This window comes from Siniperca chuatsi, linkage group LG14, assembly GCF_020085105.1.
Source record: "Siniperca chuatsi isolate FFG_IHB_CAS linkage group LG14, ASM2008510v1, whole genome shotgun sequence".
NCBI lineage: Eukaryota > Metazoa > Chordata > Actinopteri > Centrarchiformes > Sinipercidae > Siniperca > Siniperca chuatsi.
In genome coordinates this window covers 21840986-21862428 of record NC_058055.1, presented here as the reverse complement: position 1 = coordinate 21862428, position 21443 = coordinate 21840986, and the positions used below count along the sequence as shown (strand labels likewise).

The 21443-nt window shown below is 40.6% G+C and overlaps 2 protein-coding genes across 4 annotated transcripts in view; one reads left to right on the top strand and one right to left on the bottom strand.

Moving 5' to 3' along the window:
• Positions 1–6679, top strand: part of trim37 (tripartite motif containing 37) — a 30872-nt gene extending 24193 nt beyond the window's left edge. For both annotated transcript variants that reach the window (XM_044221705.1, XM_044221706.1), the window contains exons 22-25: positions 1520–1718; positions 1871–1962; positions 2257–2367; positions 3450–6679. In XM_044221705.1, the coding sequence (XP_044077640.1) occupies positions 1520–1718; positions 1871–1962; positions 2257–2367; positions 3450–3496 (449 nt within the window). In that variant the 3' untranslated portion in view covers positions 3497–6679. The remainder of the gene's footprint in view (positions 1–1519; positions 1719–1870; positions 1963–2256; positions 2368–3449) is intronic.
• Positions 6680–9030: 2351 nt separating this feature from the next.
• Positions 9031–21443, bottom strand: part of ppm1e (protein phosphatase, Mg2+/Mn2+ dependent, 1E) — a 50416-nt gene continuing 38003 nt past the window's right edge. For both annotated transcript variants that reach the window (XM_044221703.1, XM_044221702.1), the window contains exons 5-8: positions 20508–20696; positions 19457–19600; positions 17892–17985; positions 9031–17766 (exon numbers count right to left, since the gene is read on the bottom strand). In XM_044221703.1, coding sequence (XP_044077638.1) covers positions 16838–17766; positions 17892–17985; positions 19457–19600; positions 20508–20696 — 1356 coding nt within the window. In that variant the 3' untranslated portion in view covers positions 9031–16837. The remainder of the gene's footprint in view (positions 17767–17891; positions 17986–19456; positions 19601–20507; positions 20697–21443) is intronic.

Genomic DNA, 21443 nt, shown 5'->3' with positions numbered 1-21443 from the left:
GCTTTAACACGCAATAAAGCTTTGTAGAGCTGAGGAGAACTGCAGAGTCCGGGGATTATCTGTGGATTCATCGCTACGAGTGACACCTTTCGTATCAGAATCAGAATCAGAAATACTTTATTGATCCCTGAGGGGAAACTCTTTTGCTACTGCAGCTCACTATCACGTCAGTGCACACAGGAATAGAAGTACTAAGCAAAAAATATAATACAGGTCAGAAAATAAATTAAGTACCAAGTGGGTATAAGTATAAAATAAAGTGTGAAGTACAAAGTGGGTTTACCGGTTGATGATGATGATAATATGGTATAAAGTATAAAGTAATAGTGCATGAACTGCCAAGTTAAGTGTAGCTTATTTATAATGAGTATTACACTTAGTCAGTTCATCCATTGTTAAAACAAAATATTTATTAGAGCAGCTTTAAAGTATGGTTCCTTAGTTTGTTAAAATCACCCAATAGCATCCTCAAACTGAGTTTCAAAACATCAACGATGAGCGTGGTGGAAATTTTGGTTAGGCGCTCTAACAAAATCACTGAGAGTACTTAACTGGATCAGGTATCTACTTGTATCTTGAAGTATCTCCTTGTTGGAGTTGAACATATACTGCTCCAAATAACCTCTACTTTACCTTGCTCTTACTCTCCTCTGTACTGTTCCACTGTGACTTAAAATAGTTCCTGAAGCTGTAGTGGCTGATCTGTGATAAACTGTAGGTTGTTGAGCACTACATACTCCTCCTCACTAAAATTTGTTTCAGTGTGTCAATATTTCAAACAGTGTTTACATCCAAGTTCCAGCCATCGACTGTCCCTGTGAATAAACACTGAATGTTGAGTTTTTACAACCCATTGGATTTCCATTTGACAGTTCGCACTGCTCATTCGTCATGTTGTGTTCTTTAGTTGCTTCAAATGGCTTCTTACCATGGCATTGCTAGCTCCATGGCATTGTGGATACTGTGACATGAGACCAAATATTGTCTGAGATTTTGATAATATCACGATATACTGTAACTTCCTTGATTATAGTTAACTCCATGGAGTCTGAGGTAATTTTACTATTTTACATTCAATAGGGAATAAAACTTCTCCAGATAGGCCCCTCCTGTGTCAACCTCAAACTTAGGTAGAGCTCTAAGGAAAGTCTAGTTTGACTGTATGTTGTTCAGTGCATTCAACGCTTTCAGTTTGTAAGTGTAATGACTATTGTGACCTCTAGGATACGCTAGGAGGGCTTTTTAGTCTGTATCAGGCTGCGTTCAGACCAACTTCCATGAGTCTGATAAGCCTCCAGCCTCACGAATCTACTGTATTACTCCAACTGGACTTGATGGATCGTATTTCATCGTCTTGAGAACCAACACGCTTCTACCCACGCAGCCCTTTGCAGTCTTTTAATGCAGTGCTGTTTTTGGTCTGGACGCCTACTTAGTTTTGTTTGCCTGGATTGAACTGAAAAACACAAAACAAAACAAGACCTATCATCGTGTGTCTTTGCTCCTGTCTCTGCTCCAGGAGTGCTGAAGGCTGACTGCACCCAGGGCCCCCTTGTGTCTCTCGGCAGCTCCTCATCAGAGCAGGCCTCCACCTCCAAGCAGCAGTACTCGGTGGAGCAGCAGCTGTACGGGGCCTCGGGGCCCAGGGATGACATCTTCTCTTTGGGAGGACCGAGCTACATGACTGCCAGCAAGAACTGTGGCAGTAGGACCCTAGGGTGTGTCTCAGAGACTCATCATACACAGGACAAATGTAGCCATTAAGCTACAGCAGATGGCTGTTTTACTCACAGTACAACAGCAAACTCCTCTTGTCTCTATCTTTCTGTCGTGCCTCTCACAAAGACTCTTCCATCTCTTCCCACCGCAGGGCAGCCATGTTGGACTGTGAATCTGAAAGCTTAGGAAACTCCCATCAGTCCTTGCTGGAGGGACCCTGTGCACAGCCACAGTCAAATGAAGGTCAGTTCACCCTCTAACTGCCACCCTCAGTGTCAGTGGAGATAATTAAAGTCAAAGTATATTGTTGTTTTGGGAAAGAGGGGATATTAGAACAATTCGACAAACATCTGAGAGGAAGCTGGAAAACAATACTGTGCAGGACTTGAGTCCACAGTGATTAACAAAAATTATTTTGGTTCTAAATCTGTATTTTATTTCTGTTTTTTTCCTTTAAACTTAAATTGCTGAATAATGTTCAATAAAAGATCGTTTGTACAAGTCTGATGGTCTCATCCTGTCTGATCCTGTCTGTAGATCAGTCACCATCTGTCCTGGTGGCAGCAACAAGCAGTGACAGCGACACTGAGGACGAGGCTCTGCAGAGCAACAACTCTCGTTACGACAACCAGACTCCTCCCTGCACAGGTAACCGACACACACAATGTCCATGGGAACACACACAGCGGAGGTCAAACATCAACAGTTAAAAGCCCCTTTACACACTCTGTGGCCAATTTAGAGCTTGGTGTCTAAATTAAGAACCAAAATCATTGTCAAACATTGTCACTGCTGCTATGACCCACGTTTAGAAACCAACCAATCAAAATGCGATATAAAAGTGATGCAGAATACAGTGGTGATCTAGCCTGATGCCACTGCAAAAAAACACATTTACCTCAAACTCTCTTTGCAGAATTGGACTTCCATGTTGCCCTCTTCCCCAGTCCACATTCTCCTCCTCCTCCTCTTTTGAGGTTATTTGATGTATAGAAGTGCCAGCGCTTTGACCAAAGCTTGTTCAGTGTTTTGCTACATTTTCAAAACATGAGAGAATGAATGAGGAGAGGTGATGACATTTCTCTGTTTGCATCTGTTTTTGTCTTTTTATATTTATATGTTGCCCTGCGATTTATGAGGTATTCATCACATCTGACATGTCTCAAAATTGATATCATACAGTCTGACAGTGTGACACCAAGACTTTATTGGTCCCACAGTGTGACATGCAGTGAACTTGGTAGTGTACAGTTGTTGTTTTTTTTGCTGAAAATAGCTGTCAGCTGCAGTCAAATATGAGAGTGAACCGAAACTCGAAGGCCGGAAAATCACAACATTGGTCAAGGTCCCATCCAAATTTAGCGCAAATTTTAACCAAATTTCCAGAAAATCTGCAAACGGAAATGCGAATGACTGCGCGTTTCCATCCACCACTGTGATGCAAATATTAGTAGTTGGTTCGTCGAGACAAACAGTTGGTGGCGCTAATTTTCCAGTAGGGTGCATAAAAAAAAAACACTGCAGAAGAAGAGGGCGTAACGAGATGACAAAAGTCCAGTCAAACCTCAAACAATCAAAAATGATGTGGAAAATGTGATGGTAATATGTCATTTCTGTTCATTTCATGTATTAATTTGAGGAAGGTTACAGTCTCATCGCTCGACACAGATCTGATATTTTCATCTGCCGACATTTTTCAGATGAGTTATTTCTCCTCTTCCTCCTTCCAGGAGAGCAGCTTCTGTCCGATGATATGAGTCTGCCTGCTGACAGGTGATTTCCTCTGAGCCTGTCAGACCTGGAGCCCCACTGCTTTATCCTCAACAGCCATACAGCGATGCAATAACGGCCGGAGACAACACACATGCTAGTTACACAGATCTGTAGAGTAGAAACCGCTTGTTACGCATGAAGTTGAAATGAAGACAATGCAACAGCTCACATTTCTGTTGGAGTGCTGAATATTTACAGAACTGGACCATGACAGAAATAATGGTAAAGATGTAATCAGGTGGTTGTGATGGCGTTAAGGAAAATATTAACTGTTCAGATGACCGCAAAAGTCATAAATATTGTGTGAATACAATGAAACTGCCCCTTCTTAAGAGAATTAACATTTCAATATTTTCCAATCTTTTAAAAGCAGTTTTATGTTTTTCCCTGTTGCATTTCTTGGTCATAATTATATAGGGATGCACATACTTTCACTTCTGTCATGGTCAGTTCAGTACGTCAGAGGAAAACATTCAGCCATTTGTGCAATGACTGAATCTCTAAAAATGTTTAGGGCACAAAAACTGTTGGTTTATCTTCTTACTTTTTATTTTATAAACCTGAACCATTACATTTTACCTGGACTTCAGCCACTTTAATTAACTTTCAGCACAAATCTGTTAACTTCTCAGTGTATAAATTCTTTGTAAATCTGGCAAGTCTACAACATATTTGCAAGAGTCTGAGGATAAACTGTACATAATCTGTAGCCTGTCAATAAGAGCTTAGTGTTTTATAACGGCTTGTTGTTGATGTTTAAGTCTCCACACCTACTCGACTTCCTTCACCCATGTCTCTGCACCTCCCAGCTTTGGTGCTAAAAAAACTATTCCCTCCCAAAACGTTCAGTTTTAGTGACACTGCAGCTTGTCCACTGCATATATTCAGTGCTTTTTTTTTTTTTTTCTTCCTGCGGTGAACATGTAGTGCTCAATTAGCTTCTCTTCTTCTCGTAACTTATGTAAATGTCTTCTCTCTTAATAACAGCGGCAGCAGCAACCACGGTTTCTGTCATTATGTGACATTTGAAAAGGCTACATGATCACTGAATCACATGGGTTATAAAACTGCTGCTGCACTGATGATGTCTGTGGGCTGAAACTTTGAAGCATGATGCAGATCCGACTCCATAATAATGTACCAGCAGGTGTTCTTGCTTCGATCTGCTCCGACATTACTGACCGGAGCTACACCACTCACAGAGAGCGACCTCACTACAGTTTATGCACTACACAACTGAAAAGTCAGCTATCTCTGAGGGTGGAAACTTTGAGATAAGTTGAACCTCTGGCCGCAGTCAGTGATGTCACAGCAGCTGTTTTCCATCAGCCGTCAAACACAAAATACCTGCAATAGGCTTTTTTTTTTCACAGCGACGCATTCTTTTTAAAGGGTCGGTTCACCCAAAGTACAAATATTATTTTCTCACTTCTGTGTAGTCGTATCTATCCATACAGATAGTTTTTGTTTTATTTGTCCAGGTTTCGATACAATAGCGGTGAATGTATGGCTGCAACTAATGACTGTTTTCATTATTGATTAATGTACAGATTATTTTCTCAGTTGTTTAGTGTATAAAATGCCAGCAGAGTGAAAAATGTCATAATGTCCCACAACCCTGGTCAATACTTTTTTGTTTTGTCCGATCAACTATCCATAGATATCCAATTAATTATCATAGAAAACTAGAAAATAATTTGAGAAACTGCATTTTCACATAAAAAAGGTTGCATTATCAAAACTATTGCTGGTTTAATTGTCAAATTATTAATCAAATAATCATTGCACTTCAAGGTGAATGGAATTTAGTTTGTGGAGCTCTGAAAAATGAAATTTTAAAAATTCAACAGCAACACATCTTTCCAGAAACACAATGCCCCTGTTACTGTAAATAATCCACAGAACTCATTGTTAACAATTTTAATCAGAAATACTTGGGACTCTTTCTTCAGTCGAAAGTATTTCCATTGAAAACCGTGTGTGTTCTGTAGAGTAACAGTGACATTGACTCTGGAAAGAGATGTTTCCGATACATTTTTCAAATTTAATTTTTCCATGCTGTGAGCAAAGCTAAATGTGTTGCATTTAGCTTTATTACATTGGGGAGACATCTCTCCAAACCTGGACAAATAAAACAAAAACTACAGAGTTTTATACAACTAGAGGTAAGAGAGAGAATGTTTTTTGTAATTTGGGTGAACAGACCCTTCAAGTTGAAAGTGTGGTGCATTTAAGGTCCTTCTTCATTCTCAGAGGACTTGACAGAAAAGGTTAAAAAAAAAAAAAAAAAAACTGTAGTTATGTAACATGCTTTGTGCTGCACTGATAGGATCTCTGCTTCACTGGCTTTTCTTCATGGATATATTATTTTTCATCTCGAATACTCTTGTGTGTCAAAGGCTGCAAAAGGTGCACGTTATTGGGAGAAAACTTAAGCGGGAAAACGTCACGTTGACTTGCTGTTATAGCGGATGAGGTTGAGAACAGAAGTACCTGGAAGTTGAGCAGTTTAACAGACCTTTCTGCACTTTGTAAGACTCTGAAGTGGGCCCTTTCCTCTTCATTGAGCCATATCTTATTTTTAAAGCCACTTAATCTTTGGATCAAAGAAATGACAGTATTGTACATGTCTACAGTCATTAGTTTACTGTGTAAATATCTTGATATATACAGTTGTGGAGCTTGCTGTACATGTGCCCGAACGTGCATGGCTTTATTGGCTGGATTGAAGGAGAAAGAACGTCTTCGCACCAAGACATGTAAAGTCAAACTGAAATCATCCAGTAGAGTGAAGTTGATGTTTGAAATGTATTCACCTCTGCAACTCCAGTCCACTTGATCATGTGACTTTTGACTTTTCCTCTGTTGCTTTACATGTTCATGATCGAGGCATGGGGAAACGGCAGCCAGGCTCTCACCGTTTATTAACCTTTTCTCTTATTTCTGCTTGTTGTGTCAAAAGCTGCTTTTATTTTGAATGTTCCCAGAATGCACTGCATTATTTGACTTTATTGTGTAATAAATAAAATGTTTTAAGATCCTGGAAGTGACCACATTCTCGTGTCTTCTGTCTCCTATTACTTTTGCATTTGGATCACAGATGATGCATCGTCACAGCGAGGTAACGTAATGTCTGAATGTTGAAATGTAAAATTTGCTTTAAAGATTAAAGGATAATTCTGCTTTACTCCGGGTCTTGTTTTCGTCATCATCTCAATTTGGTTATAATAACCTAGTTAAAGCAGGAAGTCAGTCTGTAAATTGTCAGTGATGGATGTTTGTTCCTGAACAGTTTGATTATAATGTGTCTGTCCGCCTTTGTTTTCTCTTCCAAAACAAGTTTAGCTAACCTGTGGGTTTGTTTCCAACCTGTCGTGTTTCCTGCCCCATTAGATTTATTTTTTAGCAATGTTGCTGCATTCCCTGTTCTCAGCTATTAAAGTGGTGAGTACAATGTTATTATTTCAGAAAGAAATGTTAAACAAAACTACAAAAACAATAATACATTGTAATAACACTTGGTGGTGTTGTCCTTTTTAAGTGTACATTGAGTGGAAACAGGGGAGGGAGGGGCCCAGGGGAGAAAACATGATCCAGTGCACTAATGGGTGCCCTTCGATATTACAGTGCCATATAGGCTGCCCTACATGCTAGAAAATTAGTTGGCCTCCACATGCTCCTACGTGCGAGACAGTGTACCAGCATGCAACTGGTGCTCTTTTAATTTTTTCCGCCCCTGCCCTTCAAACAGCCTGAGTGCGCAACTGCTCCATCTGGATGTCTGTGCAATTCACCCTGTCACTACGACTAGTTTTTGCCATCAGGGATCAACACTAACACCATGCGTTTGTTGGTGAGCTCTATTAACTTGCTGATAAACATTCAGGAACCATGTTACTGAAGTTGTCAGGTCCAAGTTTGATTGGCCACACTTGGTTGTATTGGTTGTCAGGGCTGTTTGGTCTCATCCTCAGTTGACCCCTGGCCTGTGTTACCATGCTGAAGACCAGAAGGACTTCTTGTATGTCACAAATGTCATCACTGAGGGGAAGACACTGTGCTAATGTGGAACCAAATGCAGCCCACGAGTCTCTGGAGGCTGGGTGACACCCAGCATGTAGTCTCCCACAGTGGTTCCACCAGTCAAACCCTGCTGTTCCTTGTTTCCATACTGGAAGAAGTATGTTCTTTCCTTCTCTCTGGACTTCATCACCCTGTTTCAAAGCCCAAACTGCTGGAATGGAGAGAATAAAGCCAGATTATGAGTGGGGTGAACTGATGAGTCTTTTTATAGAAAGAATGTGGAGGACTGCTCACTTTTGTAAAGCTGTTTATGTAACAGCAGACAGCACTGCTCCACATGAAAGCCCTGTTGCAGCATCACATCACTTCTCAAACTGAGTGGCTTCTGGCATTTCACTACACATGTTCAGGTTTCCTATCCACTAAACAAAAAAATGACTTCCTGTTAACCCTTCTACTGTATGATTTTCATAACCCTGAAGCCTGTTTGACCAAGCCGGATTAATGGGTTAGTGAGCTAATCTTTGCTTTATATTTCACACAGATGGCTCTTTCTTTTTTTTTTTAGACTGAAAGAAAACCAAAGATGGAGCATCTGTGACGTCACCCAAAGCTGTCTGAGGGGATGTTTTGAATGTTACTGCTTGGCGGTATCATAGTCAGTAACTAGAGCCAGAAAATCCCAATTTTCTGCAGCTCAAAGGGGTCATAAGATAAATAGTTGTGAGAGGATTAATGGGAAAAGAAAGAAAAAAAGTTCTGCTACACAAATTTCATCATTTTTTAGAAAGTTTTTCTCTTATTGTCTTTTGTGAAATATTTTATACTTTCACCTCTGTGGGTCTCGAACAGTTATTTAAATGACACTATCTGATAAGTTGAAAAAGGAAATATCCCCTGGTAGAACTGTTAACTCAAAGACATTTAAAACCAAGTAGACACTTCTCTTTTTTTAAAGGGGTTCTGAGTTGTATTTTTATAATCATATATGTTTTTTTATGTACAATCTTAATTTGAGAAGTAATTAGTAACTACAGCTGTCAGATAAATGTAGCGGAGTAAAAAGTACAATATTTCCCTCTGAAATGTGGTGAAGTAGAAGTATAAAGTAGTATAAAATGGAAATACTTGAGTAAAGAAGTACTGTACCTCAAAATTGTACAAGTACAGCTCTTGAGTAAATGTACTTACTTTCCTCCATTGGCAGTGATGTTCTCATTTAACTCTCCGCCAGAAAGTGAATGATGTCAAACTATTCCTCTAAGAATAAATCAGTCGTCCAATTCAGTACAGACTGCTTTTGTCACATTAAAAGTTGTATTTTGATGTGCATACATGTGAAAAACATACGTCACCACAAGACATACATAAGCACAGAGTTGACTAAAAAGGAGTCTAGGTAATTAAATGGAGCTGTAGTGTCGTCCTAATGAGGAGCAGAGCCTTCACCTGAGGGGAGAAATCAAACTGACACAGATCACAACTCTTCAGGAAAGAAAAGGCATCAGCCAATGACTTGGTCTAATCTTTATATACATGATAGTTAGTCACCAGTTACAATACACATATTTATATACTACAGGAACACAAATAATACAGGTACTCAAGGTGTGTTTTACTGTTTTTTTTTAATTTATTTTAACTTAACCTGCGTGTTGAAGAAGAGCCAATCATGGGGTTTGTCTTCACGACTGGAGGACAAGGAGATGGCCTGGACCAATCACAGCCCTCAGTGATCTTCTTCCCCCTCTTCCACATTACATATTACATTTGAACAGAGTGCACAGGACCAAAAAGTCCAAACTCCAGGCAAACTTTTCAAATGTACACAAACTGCTGAGGAAGAAAGCTTCACATTCATTTTTTCATGGACATGCAGATCATTTAAGTTTAGCTAGCTGGCCACAGAAGGTGAAGTGAAAGTAAACTTTACCACAGGCAGCAGAATGTGACTCTTAATCCTACTCTCTATGGGGAAAATGAATGGGAAATTGACTTCAGGAACTCAGCATTTATGCACTGTGACCTTTCAAGTATGGCTGACAGAACTACTATTTTGTTGCATCCTTCAGCAGAAGACAAACCCTCAGAGAGCCTTTTAATGAAACGTCATTATTGCTTACAGAGAAAAAGAAAAAGCTTTTTTGTGTACATAGACACACAGTGCAGATTCATGGAGGACCCTATAGTTAGACAGTGATTATGGGAGAGCAGAGCTGAACTTCTGCTTGCTTTCATCATCAGGGGAGGGAAACATCCGACTCAGAGGAAGCTTTAGTGCAAGCAGAGCGTGAGTGAGGGAGGAAGTGTGGGTTTCTTGAGCTTAGGTAGAGGATTTACCACAAGGAATGATGGTAAACGTTTTTATTGCTCATACAGTGACAACTTCTGGCGATTTGCAATATGATGAGTAACACTGTATAACTATTTCACAGGGTTTTGGTGAAAGCAACCCATGGATCTTTGTCACTGAGCACTGTTGTGGTACATCTTTCCCGCCAGTGCAGCGCTGAGCTTCCTATCAACACTGAAGAGCTGGTGTGAAACTACATCAGTGATTTGATAAAATCAACAGTGAATCACGGGCGACAGAAAACTACTGCTGCACTGCTCAGCTGCTCTGAGGTCCGGCCACAAGTACAACATGCTTCAATCTGTACGGAGCAGTTTTCTATGGCGGCACAGAACTGCCACCATTTACAAAAAAACACAACAAAAAAAGATCTTGTTATAATGACAAAGCATCTAATTGTAAGAAGAAATAAAATCATGTTCTAATGAGAAGTTTTGTAGTGAAGCCCTCCTATTCAAAGAATGTCCCCCTGTAAAAGAAGCACCACTTGGAATAGAAACTAGAACAAGTCCAACCTAAAACTAACCATTGTCCTTGTTTATAACTATGCGTAAAGACTCTTGATACAAGCTTCTCATTTTAAAGAGAAGGCTTTGTCATTATAACAAGATCCTCAGAAAATTCTTTCTTCTTGGCAGGTCTGCTCCTCTAGAGTTTACTGCCCTGTGTGATCTGTGTAAAATATCTAATCTGTTATCTAAAATACTTGCAAGAAGTGAAGCCTAAACTCCATTTTACCCAAAAAACCACAGCAGTTCAGTTCACTCATGTGTTCCTCATCTCTAATCAACGCCATGCTAATCATCTAACACCTGCAGAGTTGGAATGAAAACCTACAAACTACTGATATAATTTGATTGGCAAGACGTTTTTTTTTTTTTTAAGGCTGGTACTGATAAAACATTTTAAATCGAAGCTGAAGACTGGAGATACAGTATTTTAAGCCGATAATTAACATCTTTATGTATGTTTTCCCAGGATTTTTATTCATGTCAGGGTAAGAAAGCAGGGTGAAACAGCAGCTAGGCCATGATAGGACACTACAACTCTCCAGTGAAAGCCAGACTGGTTCAACACCTTTTTATACTTTAGCAGTTCTTGAAGGCAGAGGCAGCGTTTATAGACTGATGCCTCTCAAGCGGTTCAATAACATCACATCCTCACCTCCACCTCAGTCTGGTGGTGGGAGATTTGGGTCAATATCAAGTCAATATCTGACCCAGTTGGGCCTCGTGGAGCATGGATTAAAACCACTGATTTACAAGACAGAATTATTATATATACACTCCTCCAGCACTCACTCAACTCACAATTAGTACTCCTAATATACATACGCATCTGTGTCTAAGTGAATATTTGAAATTACTTTGATTTCCATTGTTTTCTGATACTTCACCCATCTTCTTCAGGTGTCAACCAACGCTTCTGGAGACAGTGACTGTTGTGATACTTCCACAAAGGGATCCAGTGGCTTTAGTTTGTTGAGAGTCTCGACAGTACATTCCTCATAGATAGATGCCCCCGGAAAGAAGAATCTCCCAAAGAGACACCACCTCATGTTGACCCACTTCACCGAGTCTCTGAGGACGTTCTGGGACATGAGGTACATTCTGCTCCACTGACAGTCTGATGCTCTTCACAAGACAGTCCGCAGGATGGTTACAGGTGAGTGCAATGAAACAATGAAGCTTTTGCTCCAAGGTGAGTCCCCCATCTACCAGCAAGTCCGAAAGGGGGAGGTGATGGGATGTGTCAAGAATGACAAACCAGTACCTGTTGTCTGATGAATCATCTGTTTTGATATCACATCTTCTGGGTGTTTCATCAGCCAGGGACTGGGCCAGGAAAGTGGAGGCACGATTTACAGAACCTGGTCATTACTATAACATCCTGACATTTGAAAAGTCACTGCATCAAACAAAGAATGGGGAATGACCATGTTACAATGTTAGGGAATGTTCATGTGTCAAAATGACTGTTCGGTAAACCCCACCCTTGAACAGTGATTGTCCAATCATATCTTAGCAACCGTAACTAGGCACGGCAGGTCTGTCAAACTGTTGAAACGGTGTGCATGGGGCTGTAGTAAAAGTGGTACTTGTTATATGGTAATTTTTTAGCCTTTCCAAACTCAAAAACACAAGAGAAAAGTGTAAGGAAAGATAAAACAGTGTGTTTGTCTGCGCTAATGTAAGCAGCAAACGTTAGCATGTATGGCTAAATAGCTTACTACTTACAGTAGTAACAATAACGTAGCGTTACTTCCAAAGCCAAGCAAAACATCATTAGCTAACTACATTATTTTGTGGGGTTACAGTTTATGTTAGAAAAGCCACCTTCAGGACTGGGACATCTAGTGTGAAGTACTGTGTTGGAGCCGGTACCGGATGTTACTATATCTCAGTGTAACGTTAGCAACTCTGCTCTGATTTGTGGAGGTTTACACCCCAGCAACCCCAGCCCAATCTCACCTGTGATAGCTTTACATTTTCCAAACAACTCAGTTAGTCCTCATCCTCTAAGCCTTTTCTCTTGTAATGTTAAAAATGACAACATACTGTTTGAAAAAACAAACAAAGCATAAATCTCATAACCATCATAACCTCTATGTTGCTTGTCCAAGTATGTTTTTCCCTAAGCTAAGCATTCCAACAGGGTTATGTCAACAACATTTTTGTCTGATCTTACATTTTCGCTTATCATACTGTATTGTATGTAATACTGGGGATAAGTAGCTCTACCCTGAGTACAAGAACAATGCTGCTCCATTACTTACATGTGTTTTGCATGGATCATCAACTGGTGAGGATGCTAGCTAACTTTTTGCCTGGGACTTGTAGCTTTAGCCTCAGTCTTTTGGCATCATGTCATGTACACTATGTAGCCATCAACGGCATATTTAAGACCCTTTTACAGGGTTCCTGTTTCAAAATCAACCGGAAACAGAATTTTCAACCAACTCTCAGCAACTCTCAGAGCTAATGCTAATTAGCTAGCTAGCTAGGATAAAATATGCTAGCGTCAGTTGTTATTTCAGCCAAAATTGGTGGTTGCCAACCAGAAATGGAAAGTGGCTTTTGTTTAATGTCTGTGTGAAATCATGGTCTCATTGTTCCAAAAAGTACTAAGAATTTCGAGTGGTAAATCTGCCATGTTATCATTTTTAACTGCATATATACTGCGCAAAGCTAGCCAGGCATTGCAACAGTAACTATTGGGGGCGGGGCTTAGAGAACAGTCAATTGCTCCCACAGCGAATTAAATATATAGCAGAAAGAGGCAACCAAAGGAGTTTAAGTGTGTCAATGGGAACAGGGGCATTTTTAGTATTTTGAAAGTGAAAGTGACTGACAATCAGAGTTAGGAACTTGTGGGAGGGTCAGGGTTTACCTACGATTTCATAGTTTTCAAAGCAGTTGTGTGGTATAGTTAGTTTACAGTCATCAAGTATGATTAGATACAGTTATGATAATGCTATTGTGTGTATTCGAAAGAAACATTTAAAGCACAGTCTCACCAAGTTAACTGGGTATGGATGCTATTATATTTTATGATATAAATCAGTAGGAGGATTATGATTTGATGATTACATAGTAGTTTGTTAATTATGATTATGAATTAGCATTAAAGAGAAACTCCATTGAATGGACTGCCCACCATATTTGGTGTTAAGCGATATGAAACCAATGAATATTGATGGAAAACTGACTTTTGTCTTAGCCAGTTGTTACAGACGAGTGCAGTCTTATGAACGATGGCATATAGACTGAGTTGCTAACATAACTGAAGTGCAGCACTGTCAGCAGCGTGTTAGACAGCAGAGAGGGGGGCACTCCCTCTCTCATTGAAGAATCTAGATCAGATCAAAGAAAGACCCAATTATAAAGGCGCTGTGGGGCCATGGGAGCCAGCCTCAGTGGATTACTCTGACAGTGGGAGATATCTTGCAGTTAGTGATGACTGGGATGTTTGCTGTGTAGTATTGTTGCGGAGGGGCCACGACTTTATTTACAGATAGAAAACGCTGCTCTCTTACCTCAGGCTACTGAGGCAATCAAATGTGCAGATTCTCTTCATGTTATTTGAAGGACTATGAATCTTAAAGGACATTTTGGGAAACATGCTTATTCACTTTCTTTCTTGTTTAATACCACTCTCATGTCTGTACGCTAAATACGAAGCTACTGTACAGCCAGCAGCCGGTTAGCTTAGCTTAGCATAAAGACTGGAAAGAGCTCAGTCCAAAGGTAACTAAATCCACCTACCAGCACCTCTGAAGCTCACTATTTTAAACAGTATATGTTGTTTGTTTAATCTGTACACAAACAGAAACATAATAACCACAAATTGTTGGCAGAGCCAAGCTAGCGGTTTCCTCCTGCTTCAGTATGTAGACTGGAAGACAACTGTCGCTGATTTTGAAACAAGAGCCCTGAAAAGGCTCTTAAATATGCACTTGATGGCTACATACAGTCTGCTAAAAGAGAGGCTAAAGCTATTTTTTTTTACCTTTTGTAGAGAGCCAAGCAAGCTGTTCCCCCCTGCTTCCACCTTTATGCTAAGATAAGCTAATCAGCTACTGGCTGTAGCTTCATATTCAGTTTACATTCATGAGAGTAGTATCAATATTCACATCTAACTCTTGGTAAGAAAACGACTATACGTATTTCCCAAAATGTCGAACTATTCCTTTAAAGTGGCCTTTTAAAGTCATAATATGACCCGACTGAAAGCACAAGCCAGACTTGTCTTTAATGGTGATATTATCACATGAATTTAGTAATTAGTGAATATGTGTGTAAAGGAAGTAGGCTTTAGTAACACATATGGAAGGCACGTGTTCTGCAGCGTTCAACTATCCTGGCCCAACATGAAATGGTTTGCACTTATCAAGCCTGCTGATACTTCTGTTCAATGGTTTTAGTGTAACCCCCCATCTGGAATACTGGACTACATGAAGCATTTATTCAGGTAAGTGACTGCTAATCTTTTATAATCCAGTGTTAAGTGCTTTTATCTGTAGACAAATTGTGGCTGGATAATGGCTGGGTCATTGACTGTATGGGAGGGGGAAGAACAGCATGTGCCTTCACTCCCAGAAACCAGGAGCTGCAATTGTTCCGGCCTCCTCGATGAACTTTATTCATCTGCCAACAGGGGATTGCTGAGGGTGACAAAGAGGTGAGCTAGGGCCATTAGATCTCAATTTAATGCTTGGTCGCTCAACATTCTCGACAGTAAGACGAAAGATGTGTCACATCAACCTGCATTTACACTTGAGCAACGTTAAACAGAGGAAAGAGAAATTATAAAGCTGAGTGATCATGCACTCAACCTCTTTCACTTTGCTGGTATGGCTTAGAAGGCTGTCCTTTCTCTTGGATGCACAGGAAAATGTATGTGGATGAGTCATTAAGTGATTATATAAAAAGTATTTTGTGTACTTTTGGTTTAGGGCTGTTTGTCAAGGTTTGATCTCCTTTAGCTCCAATGAAGGGAAATCTAAATGCTGCTGTACAGCTACAATGATATTTTAGACAAAGGTGCATTCAACTTTGTGTGAACAGTTTGGGGCTCATTTCTTTTTCAAATAGAGCACGACAGATTCATCGGCATGGCCAATATTTGGCTAATATTAGCTTAACAAACATATCTGAGTAGTGGCATATATATCATCCGGAAAGTCACAAGAAATTACAGTACAGAATGCCAAAAACATGTTTGAAGTCATTAAAAACTGTGTCTCTATTACTGTACATAGTTTGTCCACCAGGGAGCACTAACAAGTTTAGATTTCAAATTTTAAATGTTAATTTATTTAATATCTAATTTAAGGGATCCTTATCAAAAACGTTTATCGTAAGTTTTGTGATCATGTTAAAAAAACAAAATCAGAGGATGTGTTGTTTTGGATCTCAAATATTGATATCGGTATTCCCCTAAAAATCGATCAGCTCTAGTTTCACCCAATATCTGTTTCCGACCTCGCTAATGCTGTTGAGGCTGAAAGGGAGCAAATCCCTGCAGCCAGGTTCCAAAATCTTGATGAAAGCCTTCAAAGAAGAGTGGAGGCTGTTATAACATGGTTGCTCATGGTTTTTTATGACATGTTCAGCTATCACATATGGGTGTAATTATTAGGTCAATAAGTGTTGAGATAAATTTTTTGTTTCTGCATGTATCTGAGAGCAATAAATAAAACACGCCTTTTCTTCCTGTCCAAAATCCATAATATGTGTCTAAAGACGCTGCCGAGAGTGTTGAGCGACCAAGCATATCAATTAAACTTCAACACGTGTTCAGACTGAATGCAAGTGATCTTTTTGACGCTTGGCGCTGAAGAGCTCTCGTAGTCCAATTCAGACTTAAGCTCCAGCTAGCTAACAACACACACTGAAAGTACGTTATGTGACAGCTCAGAGTCCAGGCAATTGTTTTTAAAATTTACCTGGAACTCCAGTTCTTTCTGTTATTTGCCTCCAAACCCTCTCCCTTATCCCCGTTCATGAAGTAGAGTCACACAGCTCGAGACAGTAAACTGTGTCTGTTCTTGTCCTTTACGGTCTTTTCACGGACTTTGTATACAATGGTGCAGCCTCTAAGATTCATTACACGTTCAGTCTGAACACATCTTATTAACCTGCATTTCCAGCACTGGCTTCACGTTGACTGATCAATGGTCACATTGGAGAAGACGCAGTTTTGCGCGTTACCTACAACATTAAGGAGCAGTGCTTGTGTTTAGTGGGCCAGCTTACATTTGGAAACATTTCGGCTTAGGACAGAGAGCACCACTCCTCCAACAGCAATTCAATAATCACGTAACGACTGCAGGGGCCACAACTACCTACTATCAAAGAAAGACGTGTTGTTGAAGGCAGAGGTGGGTGGGTGGGTAGGTGGGTTGCCTGAGGGGCAGGGAGCAGGACTGAATAAGTGAAGGAGATGGATTGGTTTGGGGTCACCTCTTTAGATGGTGGCATCGTAGGGCAGTTGAGGCACTGCCACTCCAGGCCTCCGGTTGGAGTCGCGCTGCCTGTAGGGCAGCAAGTGGCCGGATGGTAACAGGCCTAGCAGCTCCTTGGATGTGCCTGGCCACCTCCGGCCCCACCGGCGACTACCATAACCGAGCCTGCGGCTTCGCCTCACTGCCTGGCCTAACAGCATGGCTGTCTGGGGCCACAGTGGGTCCGTGAAGCTAGAGATGCTGGCCTCCTGAAAAGGGATACAGGACCTGCGCCTCAGTGGGCGTTCTTCTCGGTAGATGTGGGAAGTTGTGAAGAGGTCATGGCTAAAGTCGGAGCAGGGCTGCCATGAGCCCTGGGTCAGGGAGATGCGGCCCTCCATCGACGGCCCCAACAGGCTAAGGCTAGTTCTGTCCGTGAACGAGTCCGTTCGGTCTTCATAGCTGAGGTCAGCGGGGGCCGAGCACTGCTGCAGGGGCCAGCCTCCGCGACCCTTCCCCCCCATGTCCGCAGTGCTGCCTCCCTCGCCACCGTCGCGCTCTACCCTGACTGCCTTGTCTTCCTCCTCCCCCTCTTCCTGTTCCTCCGCCTCCGCTACCTCCTCTTCCTCCACCCCTCCCTCCACCACACCCTCCTCGTCATCCTCTGTGCCGGTGGGTGGTGGGGAGCGTGGGTCCCGCAAGAAGACCACTATGACAGTGATATTATCACTAGAGCCCGCATCACGGGCTGAGGCCACCAGCTTGTGGGCTACCATGGTGGTGTCTCCAGTGTTCTCCTGGAGGTGGTCGCTGACCACCCGCACCGCCTCATCTGGACTCACTGTGTCCCAGAAACCATCACAGGCCAGAATCAGGTAGTCTTCTGAACCGTCCAATGGGAAGATACCATGATCTGCATCACCACAGATGTAGGGCTTGTGCTCGGAGTCGCCTGTCAACACAGGTAACAGGTTATTCTTTTAGGGCCCACTCATACCAGCATTTATGACAGAAAAAGAATGAATGAATATATACTACACGTGGAGCACTGAGTATCTGACTGAACTAATAGTTTACCTATTGCTCTGGATACAGACAGACTGCCGTTAACCCTCCATGTGCCAAACCAGATCACACAGCCTCCCAGAGCCTCAATCCTCAGCTTCTCATCCTGACAGACAACACATGAAGCACAGCTGGCTTTAGTGGTGCTCATAATGATGATGACTGTCACATGGTACATAACAATCTCATCCTGCCATTCCATGCCGCAAATGTTGTTCTCTTAAAGTGATAGTCCACCCAATCCCACTCTTACGACGATACATTAATACAGCTGCTGTTTTTGGGTAGACAGATTTTTGACTGAAAATGTACAGTGAATGTTCAAAAGAACAGGAAACATGCCGTGACGACATGATAATAGATGCTATGCCTTGTTGTTCCGTGTTTGCCGTAGGAAAAAGTAGTGAAAAATAATGACTGTTTCTTGAAATAACTTAAACTTGGAAGTATTTCTTATAATGCAGAATTTACAACAGCTGAGTAACAACAAAGATTGTCGACTTTGTAGACCATAAGGGAGTATGGTGATTGATTAGTTCTTGTACGATAATGAAAATTAATGTTAACATTAAAGAAAAAGTTCAACATTTTGGAAAATGCTTATTTGCTTTAGAAAAGAAGATGGATACTGCCTTCATGTCTGTCTGATGTCAGTAACTTCATGGTTGCTCCAATGGTTGCCTGGCAACTACTCAGAGCCAAGAAATAGTTAGTGAAGAAAGAAAAGTGCTAAGCTAAGCTAACCAGCTTCTGGCTGTAGCTTCATATTCAACAGACAGATATGAGAGTGGTGTCGATCTTCTCATCTAACTCTCACACAGAAGGCGAATAAGTGTATTTCTAAAAATGTTGAACTTTTGCTTTAAGTTCATCATATCATTGTTTTAAGTTTATCCGTATAAAAACTCTTTAGTAATGTCAAGTACACTACTAATGTAATATCTTGATAAATGTGAGCTAAATGGGTTGTTGTCTCTATAGAAAACCAGGCAAGTTTACTCAGAAGTTGACTTTTCGCTGACTGATTAACTGATTCTATTAATGTAGAAACAACAGTTATTACAGTGATTATTATTGGTACAAATGTATCTTGTTTAAAACTATGTTGACCACACATACAGGTCCGTAGTTTAATTAATAGAAAATACTCACTCACTGGTTGGGCTGATATCCAAAAATTGTGAAATTAATGTTTTGTTTTGCCATAGAGCTGTTGTGTCACCCAAGTCAACACACAAACATAATTTAAAGTAAGGTACTGTAGTATTTAGTGTAGCAGTACCGTATTGTATTGCATTACATAATATAGGTTTTACATTTCTGGTGTAGTTTATTATTTAACATTCAAATTAGCTAATATTTAATTTTAAATCCCAGTCATAAGTTAAAATGCAATACAAACGTCTATACAAATGCATGTAGTACATTTTGTAAATATGTAAATTATTGATGGTATAAAATGTCTCAAAATCTACCGATCCACCCAAATTCATCACTTTCAGCTATTGTTCTTCATTCAAGTGATAGATTTGTGATGGTGGTGTGTGAGGAAGTGTGTGCATGTGTAAGTGTGTTACCTCTCTGTCTGGTTTATGTGGCTTCATCAGCTCCACAACCTGTCCTTTCCTGACCAGAATGACCTGGGAGTCTCCCAGCCAGGCCACATACAACATCCGACCCCGCAGGAACGTCACCACGCCTGTTGTGCCACAACGCAGGTGCTGCCAAACACAGACACATGTTACAGTACTCAGCTCACAACATGCAGCTGCACCACTACTACTGTACTTCATACAGAAACTGTGTGCCTGTTTTACTGGATCAGGGTCATCAGATTACTAAAAGAAAAGCGGAAGATTTATCACGACTAGTCACGTTCTAAGACATTCCCAGTCGGGGGTATATGTACATCAGGGCGTGCTTCTGGAAAGACTGTGGAGTAGCTTAGCTAATTTGAAAAAGAAAATCCATACATTTGTGTTTAGGAGGAAAATAAACACACAAATATGATTTAAAATTGGTGTGAGACTGATCTATAGCATGTTTCTTTTAATAATAATAAACTACCAGCTGTAGGGTGTAAATGTGTGAATATGCTGAGAAAAGAAAGATATTAAAAAGTTGCTATTGTGATGTTAGTAGTAGTGAAAGCGGAAGTCGTAGTAGTAGTAGTAGTAGTAGTAGTAGTAGTAGTAGTAGAATTAGCAGTGGTAGTAGTAGTAGTGGTAGTAGCAGTACTAGTAGTATTAGTTGTGGTAGTATTACTGTGTAGTACTGTAGCAGTAATAGTGGTAGTAGGGGCAGCAGTAGCAGTAATCGTAATAATAGTAGTAGTAGTAGTAGTAGTAGTAGTAATCATATTATTAGTAGTAGTAGTAGTAATTATAGTAGTGGAAGTAGTAGAAGCATCAGCAGTAGAAGTAGCAGCAGTAGTAGCATTAGCAGTGGTAGTAGTACTGTGGCAGTGGTAGTAGTAGTAGTAGTAGTAGTAGTAGTAGTATATATTAGTAAACAAATTTCAGTTAACATAACAGATGATGACTTTACATAATCCACAGGTTTACACTGGTCTGTATTGCCCAGTGTAAATAATTATGAATGGGTTTGGTTCTTTGCAGATGAGGTTACCTCTCGTGAGGCCTTCTTCACAAAGCGTTCGTCAGTGACTTTGAAGGCTTTGCAGAGGGCCTCGATGGGGTCCTGGCTGAAGGATTCCTGGTGAACTAAGTTGACGTGGAGGTGGTTGGCAGCATAAATGGCAGCGTCCACACCGCCATGACCGTCAAAGACAGCAAAGTAAGCCTGTTCTTCCTGATCCTGAGAGACAATACCAGTCACATAACCCCATTAACACCACAGGTCTGCAGTTAGTAAATATCATGATTCAGATGGGGTTTTTTTTTATCTGATCTGAGCATTTGCAACCTTTTTATATTTGAAAAGTTAACCTCTGACTTAAAGTGTGTTCATGTGCTATGAGAATCTCTAAAATCTGAGATACGACAGTTGGCTGCTGAACTGCGCTGCAATGACAAAAATCAAAACTCAAACCCAGAAGACACTCAATAACAAATATGCACACAGGGAAAAGGAAAACGTGAATTTGACAGCTCTTTTAAATTAAAACTAGCATAGTAGTTGTTGTTTTTACAATGGTGACTGAATACAGCAATGAATGACAAAAAATACCACATCCACCTCCAGTTTTATCTATGTACAATAATCTTTCTGTCTCAACAAACACAAGTACAACTACACCTGCAGGCAGGGATACTGCGGTCAGGAAACTCAAAACTACTTTTAACCACAAGTTAAAAACCGAAAAGAAAGGCTACCTAAGATAAGATAGAACTTTATTTATCCCGAGGGAAGTTGTTGTGCAGCAGCTGCAGTACAAATTAGAAAATAGTGCAAATATAAAACATCAATAAAGGTGCAAGTATAAAAATGATTTGAAAAACATATCCAAAATACACACCATGCCAAAAATATAAAGGTTAACAGTAAGGATCATAAGTTGCTCTTATCTCAAGTTGCTTCTTGTAGATATGTACAGTATCAAAT